The 18,897-nt window shown below is 35.1% G+C and overlaps 1 protein-coding gene across 1 annotated transcript in view; it reads right to left on the reverse strand.

Moving 5' to 3' along the window:
* Window positions 1-232: 232 nt before the first annotated feature.
* The window catches only part of LOC145671137 (tetratricopeptide repeat protein 12-like), a 77,091-nt gene continuing 58,426 nt past the window's right edge, over window positions 233-18,897 (reverse strand). Inside the window, exons 4-5 of the mRNA XM_081739941.1 lie at window positions 9,563-9,806; window positions 233-2,716 (exon numbers count right to left, since the gene is read on the reverse strand). Coding sequence (XP_081596067.1) covers window positions 2,682-2,716; window positions 9,563-9,806 — 279 coding nt within the window. The 3' untranslated portion in view covers window positions 233-2,681. The remainder of the gene's footprint in view (window positions 2,717-9,562; window positions 9,807-18,897) is intronic.

The raw sequence follows: 18,897 nt of genomic DNA on the forward strand, positions 1-18,897 counted from the left end.
GCCAATCATAAGGTTTTCATTGGCCAAAAATTGTCTACAATCAAACACAAAAATGAAATGAAACAACGTTCCACGATTATGCCCTTTAGGCTAAAGGAGACAGAGGACTTGTGGAATAAGAATGTGGAACGAAAAGGGAGAAAACGCACTTACACAATGTTGTCCACCACAAACTCACAGGCTTGAGACCGAACTCGAAAGCCCTCACACAACAGGTGAGCGGTCTACCACTACCGCAATGCCCCCAAGTATCAAATACAGAACATGTGACTTCAGATAATCTATACAGTTAGCGTTTTCTTACATTTTGCAATACAAGCTGTTAAACAAATCTAAATTTGAATAGCAGTTTCGAAGTTTTGTATAGCATTTTCGGCAGCGAAGAAAAACAGTTTACTAAATTCATGAAATAGAAGTTGCATTTATTATAATACATACTTTTACTGTTTACATGGTCAAGAAATGTATAAATAAAAAAATAATTTCTGTATATCATGAGCAAGTATGATAATGAAAATGTGGCTAAAATTAACAATAGAAAACAATAACTACAATTATATATTGATCTTTAATGTGGTCATATGGATTTTGTTTTTCAAGTGCTGAAATCGTTATGCCGATAACAAGCGGTAGGATTGTAATTATACAGTGAACGAAGTGAATCGTTATTTCTGTGGCAAATCAGAATAACCTAATTTCACAAATGCTCATTTCCTAGGCTACATTGTTGCCAAAGGCCATGCAGATACACTTCGTTTTATGGTTATTATGTACATTTTCTAAACCAAACACTACTTTTCTTTACGCATTTTAACCAAAAGCAAGAGGGCGTAAGGACTACTGTATGTGGTTTTAACGCAGATTCACTAAACGTTTTCATGTGCCGTGCGAGTTCTAACCGGATGACTACTTTCCTGGTATAATTTTACCAAATAATCCTGTTGTCATCGACTTACTATTTCATCCCGATATTCCTCAAACTAAGCCTTAATAGGTCTTGGATATATGCATTGGCGCATTGTCATCTAGGAAGTCGTGCTATTTTTAGAAAAGATCTGTAGCATGGATCTACCTGTTCTTCTAAAATGACCACTGACAGCATTTCTCTCTGTAAGAGTAATAATAGAACTGATGAATACCATAAAATTCATCCCACATCAGCACAGAGCCCTTAACTGAGCCCAGAACTACTTAATGGTAGAAAGCGGGCAGTTTGGGGCATATGCCTCTTTGGGCGTCTGCCATACGTAAACTAGGAGAGAAAACTCATCAGATCATATTACTCTCTTGTTTTCGACACAATCTTTTCTGCGCTACTGCATTAGTGCGGTGATCAGATGTTCCGAAATTGCAACCTGATATGGAAGTTAGTCAGCTCTCGTCAGACTGCGATTGCAGAAATAGGTCGTTCGAGATGCTAATTGATTTCTGCGGTCAAAATTATGCCGCATTAGCTCTACAGTTCTTTGTGAAAATCACCTTCAATGTTCAGCATTTCCTTTCACCTAGACCCAGTATTTGTCTATCATTCCAATTCTCTGATGATGTCCTGTAACGAGTTCTGTAGGATTTCATTACATTGGACACTGTTGCTCTCGACACACCTAACAAGACCCTGGTAGTCTTGGTTATACTTTCTATAACCAACCAAGCGCCCACGATTTACCCTCTTCCAAAATTGAATAGGTTTCCCATTTTGCATCACGGTCTGAGTAAGTTATCTTACACCGATTAAACATCGGATTTATTACTGTCTTTCACGATTCTAAAACTTCTTGTTATTCCTATTGTCATTCAAAACTAAAACGGCAAGAATATTAGTAAAGAGTGATCTTTTTAAATTGAATTTTTGAAGCACTATTTTAATATTCATTGTATTTAAATCTTTTACTGGTTTCAAATCAATTAATCTTTCTCCCTGCAAGGACCAGTGGTATGGTCCCGTAATCAGCTGTCTTGAAGGCAAGAGTGCGGGGAGGGGAGGAGAACGGTTTATAATGTGAGGGTTGATCCTGCATGATGGTCTGTGCACCTGCCAACTCCACCGGATTCAAACCTAGTCGTGGTTCGAATCCACGTTAATAGTAGATCTTATCGTCCAATAACTCGGTGTTGCATAAGGACGTAAAATACCAAAACTCAGATTCTTTCCCTCCCTATTTTTATGCTTTTAATATACTTTTGATTCCTAAAGCAATTAGGAATCACACGATATCAAATTAGCACTTTGTGTAGTCCATTGTTTTCATGAGGGATGTTTAAGCAGTTTATTTTTAAAAAAATGATGCTGCTATTTACTTGTTTTCTTATACATTATAAAGTTACAATATTTCTAAATGGGAAAAGAAAATACAGTAGTCTGAAAAAGCAATTATATTATTTATATAACAAATACAGCTCTAAAAGTTATTAAAAGTATAAATGCACATGTTTTTAACGGTAACTAACTAAAACCTAATTTTCTTCTAAATTTTAAGTAAGAAGTCGAAATTCTATATGTATATTTTTTAATGTTATGTAAACACTACAGAAAGATAGAAAACTTGTACGTGTCACGTGTACAAGACAAAATTTTAATGAAGTGCGACATCCTTCACATGCTGTTTTATATGTAAGGATCCGGACTTTGACGTGATAACCTTGGAATTTATTACAATCTTCACTCATCACACAAATATGTGTTAAGTTTCATCCTGGTATAATGACTTCTTAAACTCTGTAACGAAATAAACCAATAATATATTAAAATATTTAACATAACAATTATTCGAAGTCGAAAATTCTGTATATCGTCGGCTATCTGACATGAAGAACGCCTCTAAATTTCTTTTTTCGACAAGCACCGTGTGCGTGGGTTTTCTCGGGGTTCTCCCGTTTCCTCCCACTATCTTCATTCCACCATTTCATTCATTACTCATTATCACCGTCTCCTTTAGCCTAACCGGCATAACCGTGGGACGTAAAACTCAAAATTTCATTTCATTTTCATTTTTTTCGACAAGCACTTATTTTATTTTAGTAATATAAGGGTATCTCAAAATAACGGGCTTTTTTGAAATGGAAAATAAAAGAAGAGGTATTTCAAACCAAGTGTATTCGTGGTTATAAATAGTCCATGGTATGCTATTATTGAATTAATTCACATACATTTCCAAGATGACCTCATGTTTTAAGATGACGTCACTCAGTAAGATAGCCACCGTTTTCACGTAAACATTCCTGAAGCCGTTCAATAACATCGTGCATTGCATGACATAACATGTCCACCGAAATCTGATTGATTTCCTTGATGATTCGTGTCTTCAGGTCCTCAACTGATGCAGGTCGTTGTTCATACACTTTTGTCATTAAGGGATGCTGCAAAAAGAAATCACAGACTGTGAGACCTAAGTTGCTCAGATAAAATTGCGCCTTGTCTGACATCCGCATCTTGTCAATGAACTGTTCGTCACTTTCCAATTTCGTCAAAATTACTGCACAGAAATTTCTGCGTTGCTCGTGATCATTTGGTTTGAGTTGCTGGACGGTCTGAAGTTTGTGTGGCTGGAATTTGAGGTCTAACTTCATTATGCGGTACATACTTGACCTGTGCAGCTGTAGAGATGATGCTTAGCGTCGAACAGAGTGCCTTGGGCTTCTCTCGACAGCAGTGCCGACAGCTTCTACGTTATGTTATGTTCGAGCACTGTGAAGTCTACCTGTGAGTTTCACGTTCAACATCGAACTTGTTTCTTCGATTTTCTGACCCAAGATCGCTTTGCATGCGTGGATGGAACTTGAGCATGTCATGGAAGTTGATAATGCCGCCGAAATTCGCGACGTGAGGCTTCCACACTGTCATTATTCTTATAATATGCTTTCACAGCGAATGCATGCCGTGCACCACCCCACTGCTTCATGGTAACTGAATGGCATGCTACCTAATTCATACTTTGTGCGTTACGCGGCGCCACATGTATCACAGTGTTATAAATTAAAAATGTTAAAAAGACAGTTATTTTGAGACTTTTTTTAAAAGAACGCCATTGTCCTATCATGAAATTTTGTAACTCAAAAGTTAACGTAGAAAGAGTAAATGTTACATTTATATAGTGCTAACAAGTACGACAGTGACTTAACAAATGACACCTACCATCATACTCCCTATATATACAGTATATATATATATATATATATATATATATATATATATATATATATATATATGAGGTGTATATAGGGCAATCCAAATGAAATCGACCAATGATGGTTGCTGACAAAATTTAGTTTTCATTAATTTTTTACCTAAGTTTGTACCACATTCAGGGAATTGAAAACGGGTATTCATTTATTTTTAACCCGCGCAGGTTTTGTCGTAGCGACCATTTTGTATAGGCGCCTGAGCGTATTTTGAACTTTTTAGTGCATGCCGTTAAACGCTGTAACTTTTTAGGTTTTAAAGATAATGAGTTCAAACCAAAACCATATAAAAGATGAATGGAATGGACGCATTCTGTGTTATGTACACATTGAGACGTGCTTCAGAACGTCGAGAAAAGAAGCTCTGAACATTGAGGTTGGAAATCTAGAAATTGCAATTTTGGAATGTACATTTTGAAACGAAATAAGTGAGACTCACCTTCAATTTTTTGTCTACATAGAGACTAGATAATAGACAACGCTCCAAACATGTTTCAGATCTGAGAACTATATACTTGATTTTTGAAAAATTTTAAACATTGCGAATTTTCGAAACTCGTGTGTTTCACCATCAAATATCTCAGGGAGGACAGGAGTGAAACATCTCAAATTTGCACAAAATTGCAGTTATGCAGTAACAAGTGGGTAAAATTGCATAACTGAGACTCGAGTAGTTTCTGAGTTACAAGGTTTTTCTTCACTGGGACTTAGTATCATGAAGCGACATTGGAGTGAATATGAACTTTGTAGCAAAAGTCAAAATAACACGACAGTAATGTTAAATGGGTAAAGTGTGCATAATTTATGAATCATATCTTGTACAAAAAACGAAAGTCGTCTATTTTTTCTTTTCTGCCCATAGCGCTGCTGTTAAGACATCAGTGAGGTAGATAGTTGACTAATTTGTAAAAATGAAATGAAATCTTTAAGTTTTACGTCCCACGGTTATGCCGGTTAGGCTAAAGGAGACGGTGATGATGGGAGATGAGTGAAATGGTGGAATGAAGTGGAAGGAAACTGGAGAACCCCGAAAAAGCCCACGAGCACGGTGTTTGTCCACCACAAAGTTCACATGGCACGAGCTGGGATCAAACCAGGGACCCCAAGCACCGGAGATGAATGCTCTACCACTGAGCCACCGCGCCCCGTTGACTAATTTGTGTACAGAATTTAGCACTGATATTGAAAGTACGACCTGTAGGAGTTATGAATTTTGTGAATGTGAGTTTCCGGCGAACCTTAGTCGTTGACACCCACACTTTGTCATTCGTACATAGTTTAAAAGAGGTTCTTGGGCCATTAGGATGGAAAAAGTTATCAAAAAGTTCGTTCTTTTCCTAACTGGTGTATTAAATTCCCCCAATCCACCTTTCTGTCATAAATACAGGCTTCGGTATGATTAGGAGCAAATGTCAACATGGTATATTCTGGAAGTACTGAAGTACTGCAATCAGTACATTCATCTGATTGTGAGTATTCATAACATCTGATTTGTGTTTTCGTCAGAGGTACAAATCTATTATATGATCTGGTATTAGTGATTCTTTTACAAGTAGCCAATCTCGAATTTCTTGGTGTTTGACTGCACTTCTGATGAAACATAGATAAATTGTATGCCTGAGATACTATATCAACACAAAACTTGCACATCTGTTCAGCTTTTAAAGTCGCGAATTTCACATCACTGCAACAACTTATAACTCAGATATTACTCAAGTCTCAGTGATGTACTTTTACTAACTTATTACTGCAAAACTATCGTCTATTTTGTTCTAACTTGGGATTTTTCACTTCTGTCCTCCCTGAGATATTTGGTGGTGAAAATACACGACTTTCGAAAATTCGCAAAGTTTAAAAATTTTCACAAAATCAAGTATATAGTTTTCAGATCTGAAACTTGTTTGGGACGTTGTTTACTATTTAGTCTCTATGTAGACAAAGAATTGAAAGTGGCTTATTTAGTTTGTTTCAAAATGTACGTACATTCAAAAATTACAATTTCTAGGTTTCCAACCTCAATGTTCAGTTTTTTTTTTTTTTTTTCCGACGTTCTAAAGTACGTCTGAATGTGAACAGAACACAGAATGTTGTCCATTTCATTATCTTTCGCATGGTTTTGGTTTGAACACATTATCTTTAAAACCTAAAAGTTACAGCGTTTAACGGACTCTTCTGAGAAGTGCAAAATACGCTCAGGCGCCTATACAAAATGGCCGCCACAAACAAACCTACGCGACTAAAAAATAAATGAATACCCGTTTTCGACTCCCTAAATGTAGTACAATCTTAGGTAAAAAATAAATAAATTTTTTCAGCAACCTTTGACCTGAGAATTGGTCGATTTCATTTGGATATATATACACACAGGGTGTTAATGAACTATACCGACAAACTACAGGTGATTCTCTTAAGGTGATTCCTCATATCAAAATAAGAGAAAAAGTTCATATAGACCTACGTCTAAAAGTGCTTAGTTTCAGACCTAGGGCTGTCCAAAATCGCGAAAAAGCAAAATTTTAACAGACCCTATTTCGAATTCGATAGACTGTGGATGGTGGTTCTTAGCATAAAGGAAGTCACGCATACGCAATCCAAAAATGCATATTAATGTTTAATGGGTGTACAGAGTATTCCATACAGGGTGAAATTCCTAGACATGCCATCAACCGAATTTTGAGATATGCTCTGACTATGATTGATCCAAAGTAGGCAAACGATAATCGTTGATAACAGTGAACACAGAATCCTTTGGCGCGGTGTCGGAAGTGTTAAAGAACCTCAGCAGCACGGTCTCTCGTACTCGGGAAAACGCATGGTGCGATTTTATTATTATTTTTTTTCACACTTATAATTGAAGAAATCGAGAAATATACCATGACGAAATACATATCAAAACACGTTATTCTGAACACAAAGAAACATGGAGCTGCCTGTTCTTAACACTTCCGAATTCCCTCTAATGCATTGGATGTCCATTGTTGTCAAGGTTTACCTCCTTCCTACTTTGGACCCTATTTGAAATCAGGGTATATCTGAAAACTCTATTGAAAACATATCTGAGAATTACACCCTGTAGGGAATATCCTCTACACCTATTGACAATTGATGAAATATGCATATTTGGATTGTGTATGCGTGGCTTCCTTTACGCTGATAAGAACCACCATCCAGTTTCCGGAATTCGAAATAGGGCCTACTGAAATTTATCTTTTGCGCGATTTTGGACAGCCCTAGCTCTGAAACTATGCATTTTTCGTCATAGGTCTATATGAACTTTTTCTCTTATTTTGATGTGAGGAATCACGTCTTATAGTTTGTCGGTAGAGTTCATTAACACTCTGTATATCTATATCTTTATATCTATATATCTATATCTATCTATCTATCTTATCTCTCTCTCTCTCTCTCTCTCTATATATATATATATATATATATATAGTATGACGCTAAATTCGTTGTACAAAAGCAGAGGAGTGATTCCTGAGGGTAAAACAAACAAAAAAGTTCCAATAAACATAGGGCGAAAACCCCATCGTTTATGTGTTATAGGCTGCCGAAAACATAAAAAAAAATGAATTTTAAAGATTCATAGCTCCAAAACTATGGGACCTATTGTAGTCGGGTGAAGACTTCACTTAGGAACTAGTATGTGCCCTATCCAAGAATGCGAGTTTCAGAATCCTGAGGTGCTTCCACAACAATTTTTATAGAGAGAGTTTGACTATGGGCCTATGATATAAAGTATTCTCCAACTACCTCCATAAAAATTGTTGTGTAAGTACCTTAGGATTCTAAAACATGTATTTTTGGATAGAACACATACTAGTTCCTAAGTGAAGTCTTGGCCCGCCTACAGTAGGTCTCTCAGTTTTGGAGCTATGGACCTTTAGAATTCATTTTTACATGTTTTCGGCACCCTATAAGACGTAAACGATGGGGTTTTCACCCTATGTTTATTGGAACTTTTTTGTTTGTTTTATTCTCAGGAATCACTCCTCTGTTTTTGTAGGAATTTAGCGCCATACTATATATATATATATACCAGTTTCTGATATTTTCTTACTATTACATTTGTGATGTACAGGGTGGCCCATAAAAAACCAGCCTGACTCTCGTGAGGTTGAATGAGTGGTTTTATAAAAAGAAATATCATCGTATTTTCTCGTCAATACCATATGATGGTACATGAAAAAATACACACACATGTCATTAATGGAAAGATCTGTAGGCTCCAAATTTACAGAAAATTACAGATGCCGAAAATGTTCTTCTAGTGCATCAATGCAATTTTATGCACGCCTTAATATGTTGTACATTCTATGCAACTCTGTTAGTCAATTTTTCGAATTTCACTACGGATATTATCTTCCAAGTTTTCTAATGTTCTATGTCTAAGTACATTTCACCGTTCAAATTGTCCCAAAAATAAACATCACAAGTAGACAGATCTAGTGATTGCGGTGGCCACAATTCTTTACTCCTTGTCCTTTCCTCTGTGAATTTCTCGTGAATTAGTTACAGTGATGCAAGGATAGTGTAACAGGTTGCCCTATTCTTTTGCAAGGAGACATAATTGCGTCCCAAGGATGTGTCATACTGTGTTTACAGCTGATTTAAAATATAGGACCCACAATCCACACAACTAATATCTGGTATTATGGGAGTTTACATGTCGTGACAAAGAAAACTATGCTTCATCACTCACGAAAAACAGCATTGGATCCATCAAACAACTCGCAATCGTTTGAAGAAGCTACGTAATCGACACGTTTGACCTTGTCTCTCTCTTTGAATTATTAGACGTATTCATTTGTAGACTGTATAAAACACGTTGACACATATTGCGCGGAATACCTACTTCTTGTGATAACTTACGTGTTGACTTGAGACAACTTCTTAACATTCGTACTTTGATATCATTTACCACAGCAGATGTACGAATGGACGGCATTTGATTCTTTATGGCATTTGCAACTCATCCAATTGGTCGCCACTTTTTTCACCAAACCTTGAATACTGCTCTTTGCAAGAACACCTACACCAGAAAATTTGTCTGCAAAAATTTCCTGCGTCTCCTTAAAGAGCCGGTCAATACAAACGCGTCAACTACTGCTATTCTCTACTGAAAGGAATACATCTTGCAATCAGCCGTCACACACTCGTCTACACCTAATTTTTAAGGCTTTATACTGTCGTGAGTATGCAACACTAAAGCCCCTCCCTACCTAACTGCCTCAACAAAATCAATAGCAACAATTACTGGTGCCGACAACAATGAGGGTTTCAAAAGCAAACATGCAGGCAGGCCGGTTTTTTGTAGGCCATCCGTTATCTTATATAATACTGCACTTTTTATAATTCTTTAGTCATGGTAAATTCTTACCCTTAATAAGATCTTCCTCATCAGGATTAAACTCTCTTGCTTTTCGCAAACACTCGTAATATTCTTCATGTTCTTCCAAGTAAAAATGTGCTTTGGCTTTATTCAACCATGCCTTCAAACTCTTTTCATTGCATTTGAGAGCCCATTCACAGTCTTCTACTGCATTTTTATATAGCTTTAGACGAATATACGTCAATGCTCTGTTGTTATATAACACACAACTATCACGAGTTTCACTTATTGCCTATAGAAAAGACAAAATTTACAATCGAATGTATTTATATATACTATAGCGATATACTTTAAGTATAGCAATTTTTCAAAATCCAAAACAAGTTATTTACTAGTGAACCTGATTAATGCAGTAAAACCTTAGTTGGTTTAAAAAAAAAACTTATAGATTAATAGGGCGTGGATTTATATGCGCTATAAATTATATAGGTTGGATAAAAAGTAATGGCAACATTGTACTAACTTCAGAAAGCTGTGTGTGTCTCAGCTCTACAAGAGTTTTGTGGCTGATAAGGGAATGTGAGGCGATGAAGTCTGGCGAGTAGTACCAGTGTGTGTTATTTAGTCAAAAACAGCAGTGTCGTAAAGTAGCGAAGGAAAGCGGAAGCTTCATAACAATATCTCATGGCTTTTCATTTTTTTTTTTAACTTTCCTGTTAATAAGTTTTCCACAAGCACTGGACAATGGTGGCACGAAATGATGAAATGCTGTTTATGTAATGTTATTACATAAAAAGTAATAAACTATATCGAAGTTAAATGTTATAAAGTTTACTATAAACTAATGTACCAAACTTGGAAAGAAGTAATGTTTCTTTAAGGCAAAATTAACTTGGTCTAAGCGAAAAAAATGTTATCTATCCACAATAATACAAATAATACAGATTTATATACATTACACGAACTTCCTCCATGACAAGTATTAGAATATTGACTATACTGAAAAATTAAAACATGACATTCTAAAATCTACATTTCACAGAATATTATTATCATGCATTGTAACTTAAAATATTTACAAATAAACATGTTATGCAACACAAATAATTGCAAAGACTTCAACACATATATGATTATTTCCGTTATTAATAGAGGTATTCTATTTTTAATCGCTATTTTTTATTTAAAATGTAACATCATATTTGCCAGAGTTTACCTAATTAAACAAGCACACGTACTGATTTGCTTAATGTAGGTAAAAGAAGAAATTCTTAAGGAATGGAACAAGTCTATTAGAATGCTGATATTTAAGGAAAACAAAAAATGAGCTGCAGTAATTAATTTCATTACTCCCAACCTGCTAGAAAATCTTAGCAAATATTTTTGGTACACCGTTATCCTTACTCCGAAAACGTTATGCTGAAAAGTCATCAATGTGGTTTCAGGAACAATGGATCAATATTTGACCAAATGGACACAAACATTAGAAAAGAAATGAGAATTTGATTATATAGCTCGCCAATTATTCATAGACTTCAAGAAAGTGTATGATTCTGTTGAAGGAGAGAGGCTATATACTACCTTGGAGAGAACTGAAATTCCCAAGAAGACTGTACGATTAGGGAAAGCCTGTCTTAGTGGAACTAGCAGTAAGGTACGAATGGGAAAGAGTCTTGTCAGCTCGTTTAAGATACGTAATGGCGTGAAGCAGGGACACGCCTTATCACCATTACTCAGGAGATTAACGCTGAATGGTCTAAACCAATTACTCTTTTACGCAGACGCAAAACTTGATAGATGATTTGCACCATTGCAATTTATTAACTGATTGTGCAGGGTTCAAACTGAAATTCTGGTATTGATTTCCCTGACTTGATCTCCATTTGCATGACTAAGAAAGTACATTTTCCCTGACTTGCGAACACTTATCATTGACGGTTAGGTTTAAGATTTTTTTTTTTAAATCGGCCTCCTACATCCCCAACGCTCTACTTTTTTACTTTTTAAATACAGTATAACCTTACTTTTTCTTTCTTGCTGTAAATAGGTATTATAAGCCAAACTTCCTGTATTTGAAATACAATTAAACACCAGTAGCAAACAATAATTACATCTTTAATATTTCACACTTTGAATACACTCATAAGAAAAAGTAAACATATATATCACAATTTGGTCTCTCTCTTCGATTATCTAAAACCAAGTAACCTAACTTTTTTCTTCTGTAGCATTTGAATTTATGATTTAATTTGTTCCTCATCTTTGAAAACTTGAAGTTTTAACACCTTTCGGCGTTCCTCAATTTCTTTATTTCTAGACATTTAAAAAAAAAAAAAAAAACATCTTTCTGAATCTATCTTGATTCTTTGATGTGTTCATCTATTATGGGCAACTAAAACAAACCAAAAAAAGATATAGCACACTTCCCAGACTTTCAAGATTAGTGTGAACCCTGTTATCAGGTTGAATGGAATGTCAGAAGGAAACTAAAAATCTATGCAAGAAAATACGATTATTCTGTAACAGCAGTTAAAGAAATTGCCCTGGAAGCAAACGTATAAAAGACAAGGGTTGGGTAAAAGTCATTACAACTAGATTTTTGTTCGCAGATATGTGAGTGGATCATAAACTGCTATATGTCACGCAGAAGTCATGCAGGCATAGTGTGTACTCACAACAACAAATGGCTCTGTGATTCCTGGTAGTAGCACAGAGAGCGCTGTGAAATCAATTGTGTGGCAATCGTCGTGCGAGATGGAAGTAACCCATGTTAAGTAGCGCGCATACATCAATATAGCCAGTCTCCGAGGGAGAAATGCGAGAGAATACCACAATGAGTTGGTGGAAGCCCTCGGAAATCATGCCTTCCCATATCGTACAGTAGCGTGGTGGGTAGGAAAGCTTCAGCAAAGACGTGTGGCAACCAGTGATCAGCAACACTCGGGATGACCTGTCAGTGTGCGGACCGACGTGGCAGGTGCCATCATCGAGTATCTTCTGGAAGAAGACAGACGATGGACGCTACTGAAGTTAAAGAGGGCAAGTAGCATCGAAAAACGCACTACGAACGGACACTACCAATGCTGTACGACAACAGATGACCCAATTCACACATGGTGTGGAAAATGGTAATGCAAATGGTATTCAGTACCTCCACATCATTGGCAGCGTGTGATGAACGCTGTTGGGGACTACTTTAAGAGCCTGTCATGTCAACTGTAGAACAGGTATTTATGCTGTGCTATACTTACTAAAACACTGTGCTTCGTATTTTGCATCATGAAACTGGTATTGTTCTATACACGTCCGTAATAAATATGTGAAGCACAATGTTCGTGTGTTATTCCATGTCCACACATGTAGTTCCCACCTAGTCCTTTCATATGTATATGTCGCATTTTCCATCCGGGCTGTTACATACAAGAAACAAAATATTTGCAATGACTTGCCCTAACCCTCGTATATGGTTATATGATGATAAGCAGGAGCTACGTTAATCAACATGACAGAATCATTGTAATCGATGGAAGTAATATAGAAAAAGTGTACAGATTTAACTACACGGGTGCAACTATAATAGATAAAAATGAAATTAACGAAGAATTTAAAAGCAAATTGATGACAGGAAATACCTGCAAAAACTGTTCTCGTCGTGACTAACATCGAAGTATTTAAATTTGGAAATCCATGAAAACATACTGTCATGTAAGTCACCATGAGTGGGAGGTTATTTTGTTTTTCTCTGTCAGTCAAATGTTTAATGATTAAATTTAAAATTAAACGACAAATATTAAAACAGACATTAAAGTGCACTAAGAAGGTAAGTACTATCCATCAAAATAGGTATTTATATGACTATAAAAATACATTATTTGTCTACATACATGAAATATATTCATAACAAAGTACACACCTGTGAGTAAAGGGACGAAATAGATATTTAGGTAAAAGTCCAAACTCTAGTCATGACTAAGAATGAGCTCTGTTCATTCCTTTTGGAGAATTATTGATTTATCACATAAATGAACTTTCGTTAGATAAATCATTGTTAAGGATTTACCAGGTAAACATTAAAATAATTGAATTGAGCTTCCGAATATCTCATCCCCTCCCCTCTTTCCTAATATCCACATAAAAAAATGACAAATGATAGACTGAAAAAAAAAAACTCGATGCACTAAACCATAAGGATACTCGGAAAGATAATTTATAGATATAAACATCTTTATTATAAATTAATTACATAATAATATACACTTATATATTTGATTAACATGTTTAATTATCTTTCCAAATATTTTTATGGTTTTGTTACACCGAATTTTCGGCAATACATACAGGGTGGTTCAAAAACTACTTTTCCTAAAAGACACTGCATATGCAACTTAACGCAAATAAATATTTGATTACAATGTATTGCAAATGATAGGAATCATATAGAGAAGGGACGGTACACTGTAGTTTTCTTACATTTCTTTAGTAATAAATACAGATTTCCTTACAAATATTATAATTTTGTTCTCTCCAAGGAAAAACTGACTTTTGGGCCATCCTGTATATAAAACAATTCACAATTTTGTCTATTTCTTACTTTTCTCCCAAATGTACTCTCTTTCTGTACACCATTTTCTTATCTAGCCACCAAAAATTCATGATTCTTTATATATACATACCTTAGCACTAAAATATAGCTGTATTTTCGTGTTCCTCGAGACGATATTCATAAAACTAAAGATCTACTTATCATTATGAATTAACAGTTTTGTTGTTTTAGGGATAAGCTATATTACAGAACTCGCTATAAATCTCAAAGGCTTTCTCATTTTATTTTCTTGTTTTTGTTGTAAATCGTGACGTCAGTAGTTCACGTGACAGCTTAAAAATAACAAAAATAAATCATCACAAATGAAATATTCTGTTCAAAATTTTAAAAAAATACAAATAAATAAATAAAAAATATATAAAAGATAGAGTGCAAATAATCTTATGAAAATCAAAATTATCAGAATAGTATACACTCATTACATGTCTTCAAGTAGCAAATGAATATATCTTATCGGCAGAAAGAAAAAAAAAAAAAACACTTAGCAGTTTCCGCGTTGTCATATGACACAAATGCCCATGTGGAAAATTATTACATGATCTAAAGGGTTATTCAAAATTCAATTAATCATTATGCATCTATCTATTAAAATGCTACAATAGCAAGTAAAATCGACTGAGCTCCAACCTATAACTTTGGCTTTCAAATATTTCATTTACGGTTAAGTATGATTTCACGTTTAACAGAGACAAACATTTTGAGTGTGTGTACTTTAAATAAATTAGTTAACTAGATCTTTTTCATAAAGTTTATGTTTTAAAATTATTGTTCACAGCCTTTGCATTTTAATAAGCATTCTCTAAAATCAATGCACGTGAATTGTGCTACCATCTTGCGAGCTCTTTTAAACTATACTAGCTAAACCTGCGCTCTCTACACAGCGCATCATTCACATATGACCATGAACCTCCTTGTTATTCCTCACATCTGTACATGTCCCTTTACAGACACAAGTGAAAGGCATCTTGATAAAACTTGGTAAAAGATACCATAAAGGGGGGATTTTTTTCGATTACTTTTTCAATATCTCGCACCGTTTGCAAGATTTGAGCCTACTTCCGGTTGGAGTTTTTAATTCATGAATGATCAGTGTTTTCTTTCTTCTTGCATGCAGTATGTAATAAGCAAATACATTACACATACAATTAATTATAATGTCAGTGATATAGGCTATGTGTTCATTGGGCAAAACACTCCAAACAATAAAAATTCAACTTACTGTTAGAGTGGAGAAATGGCTATCCTTCGTTTCTCATTATCATTTGGCCATGAAACAAAACGCCTGAGAGGTATTCGACCCATGTATACAATTATGTTGTGTTGGAATGTATAATGTATAGAAAAATGAAATGAAATCTTTTAAGTTTTACGTCCCACGGTTATGCCGGTTAGGCTAAAGGAGACGGTGATGATGAATAATGAATGAAATGGTGGAATGAAGAAAGTGGAAGGAAACGGGAGAACCCCGAGGAAACCCACGCACACAGTGTTTGTCCACCACAAAGTTCACTTGGAGGGGGCTGGGATCGAACCCGGGACCCTAAGCACCAGAGCACCAGAGCTCTACCACTGAGCCACCGCGGCCCCATTATATAATGTATAGAATATGATGTTTTACTTTTTTCTTTTTAAATTTCAACACTTTCAGTGTATTCGTAAAAATGTAATAAAGAAATAATGGCATTTTTTTTTTTAATATTCAATTAGAACTGGACAATCTACACAAAATTTGCAATCGATCAGTGAAAACGTCATCTTCCTAGAGCCTGTACTTTCCGAGATCTCATTGTCGAAAGGATTGGCCACAAACATATAAACCACAAATATATAGTTTAGAAAGCTCCAAAGATGGCAGCACAATTCATTTGCATTGATTTTGGAGAAGGCTTATTAAAATACAAAGGCTTTGAACAATAATTTTGAAACAGACTTTACGAAAAAGATGTATTTAAATAATTCATTTAAAGTACGTGAAACTGAATTTATTCAGGTCTTTGTTAAACGCGAAATCACAAATAACCGTAAATTAAAAGGTTGAAATCAAAAGTTAGAGATTGGAGCTCATGTGTTTTTATTGCTATTGTAGGGGCCGCGGTGGCTCAGTGGTAGAGCTCTGGTGCTCTGGTGCTTGGGGTCCCGGGTTCGATCCCAGCCCCCGCCAAGTGAACTTTGTGGTGGACAAACACCGTGTGCGTGGGTTTTCTCGGGGTTCTCCCGTTTCCTCCCACTTTCTTCATTCCACCATTTCATTCATTACTCATTATCACCGTCTCCTTTAGCCTAACCGGCATAACCGTGGGACGTAAAACTTAAAGATTTCATTTCATTTTATTGCTATTGTAGCATTTTAATAGACAGATGTTGTAGACGTTTATATGTTTGTGGTCAATCTTTTCGACAATGAGATCTCGGAAACTACAGGCTCAAGAAAGATAACGTTGTCACTGGTCGATTGGAAATTTTGCGTAGATTGTCCACTTCTAATTGAATATTTAAAAAACATGGTCATTATTTTTTTTATTATATTTTTAATGGTACACTGGAAGCGTTGAAATTAAAAAAAAAACAAACTAAAACATCATATCCTACGCATTATACATTCCAACACCACACTATATGCATATGTCTCAGGAGTTTGTTTCATGGCCAAATAATAATGAAAAAGGAAGGATAACCATTTCTCCAGTGTAAGATGAATCTTTATTTTTGGTCTGTTTTGCCCAATGAACACCATATATAACTGCCATTATAATTAATTGTGTATGTAATGTAATTGCTTATTACATACTGCATGCAAGAAGAAAGAAAACACTGGTCATGCATGAATTAGAAACTCCAACTGGAAGTAGGCTCAAGTCCTGCAAACGGTGCGAGATATTGAGAAAAAAATAATCGATAAAATCTCCCCTTTATGATACGCCTTGCCGATTTCTTTTATCAAGACTTCACTTGTGTCTGTAAAGGGATATCTACAGATGTTGTGAGGAATGAGAAGGATATTTATGCTCATATGTGAATGATGCGCTATGTAGAGAGCGCAGGTTCAGCTAGTATATTTATTAAAATGAAATGATCACACTTAACTTAGATAACAACAATGAATTTTCAAAATTGATTTCTTAAGTGAACACGAAAATAACGGAGAGAATTAATATAACAGTTATCAACTTTTATTTTGAAAGTTGGAAAAATCCAAAGTGATGACTGAAATGAGCTAAAAGCTTCCGACCTAGTGAATGAAAAGTTCGTCACAGATTAAGCAGCCACTGTTAATATTACTTTAGAAATAATTACTGTGAAAATTAAAGATAACCCTCAGTTTAGAATCATATTGTAATATACAATGTTTATCTCTACTCCAACTCTGACCCATTTCCTAACCACTAAAAGAAAGTTACTTTTAGATATAATGCGAAGAGAATACAAAATACTGTACAATGTTTTTATTATTATTATTATTTATTTATTATCTTTTTATTGATATACTGAAAACTGAAGTTTGTCAGACAAAAGCACTAGATTTTTTTTTTTTGTAATTTAATACTACTTCTTTACGTAAAAATTTAGTCTTACATGAAGTTTGACAAATACGTAAGTTTCTTCAAACAATAAAGAGCAATTAAAACAACTGAATGTTTTTTAAGTTCAAAAAATGTTTATAATAGGTTTGTTTTTGAAGAAAAATTTTGACGTAGTGATACGCAAATATATATCCACAGTTGTTTGGTAAAAATTTAAGGATAATGGTGCAAAAAAGTGTGTTATTGTTACTTTTGTATCGAAAGATCCAATATATTTCAGGCAAATATTTTCTTGTAGGCCTTATATCTGGAGAACTACATACAGTGCAGCAAAACCAAAACCACCACTTAACTCAGTATGATTTTTTTTTTTTTTTTTTAGGGGCCGTTCAAAAATTTTGTGGCCCTGATCCAAAAATTCAAATATATGTTGTTCAATCAAAATTTTTCTTGTACGCCTTATATCTGGAGAACTATATATAATGTAGCTAAACCCAAACTATCACTTAACTCAGTAAACTGATTAAAGAAATTTTAACATCATCTCTCTTTTGAGTATGATTACAATATATATGTATATTTCCCATACACAAATTACTCGCACAGTGTTATATTTCTTCCTTTAACTTCTGCACATTTGTTAATGTTCTCAAAGTTTTTTTTTTTTTTTTTCTCATTTTTCCTTTCTTAACACTTACTAAAGCAAGATCACACTAACTGTCTCTTCCATGAATGCTTGTAAGTATGAAAGAATTAGTTTTATTTGTTTGTTGATTTTTGATAGCTGGTAATGGAAACAGCAATACTTAGCATTATTTGGAGGGGGCATTGCTGATTGGAAAAAACATGTTCATCTCCATACTTCGCGATGGGGGGCACTGCTGATTGGAAAAACATACTCATCTCCATACTTCGCGATGAACTCGAGAAGTTTTTCAGGCCTTGAATTTTTTTGCAGAACGAGTCGATCGCAGCATTTTGCAGTCCAAAATTTCATGGACCTGCTATGCATCAATATCACTGCAGCAGATCTCAACCGGGTTCCTGCGAATGCTTTCTAAGTTGTCACTGTCAGCACTATCAGTATAAAAAAATTTAGAAGGAATCGTAACTTTGAATAAGCATCTTGCATTGAAGTGTCTCATTCGTCGAAAACACGATCGAGTGATCCTTTCATTACTTTTTCCAGCTCTTGTTCAGCGTTTAGTCCCTTGTCTCTCGAGATTTCACCAAATATAATTTGTCACTTTTTGACGTAT

The sequence above is a fragment of the Thermobia domestica genome, chromosome 15 (assembly GCF_964235325.1).
Source record: "Thermobia domestica chromosome 15, izTheDome1.hap1.1, whole genome shotgun sequence".
NCBI lineage: Eukaryota > Metazoa > Arthropoda > Insecta > Zygentoma > Lepismatidae > Thermobia > Thermobia domestica.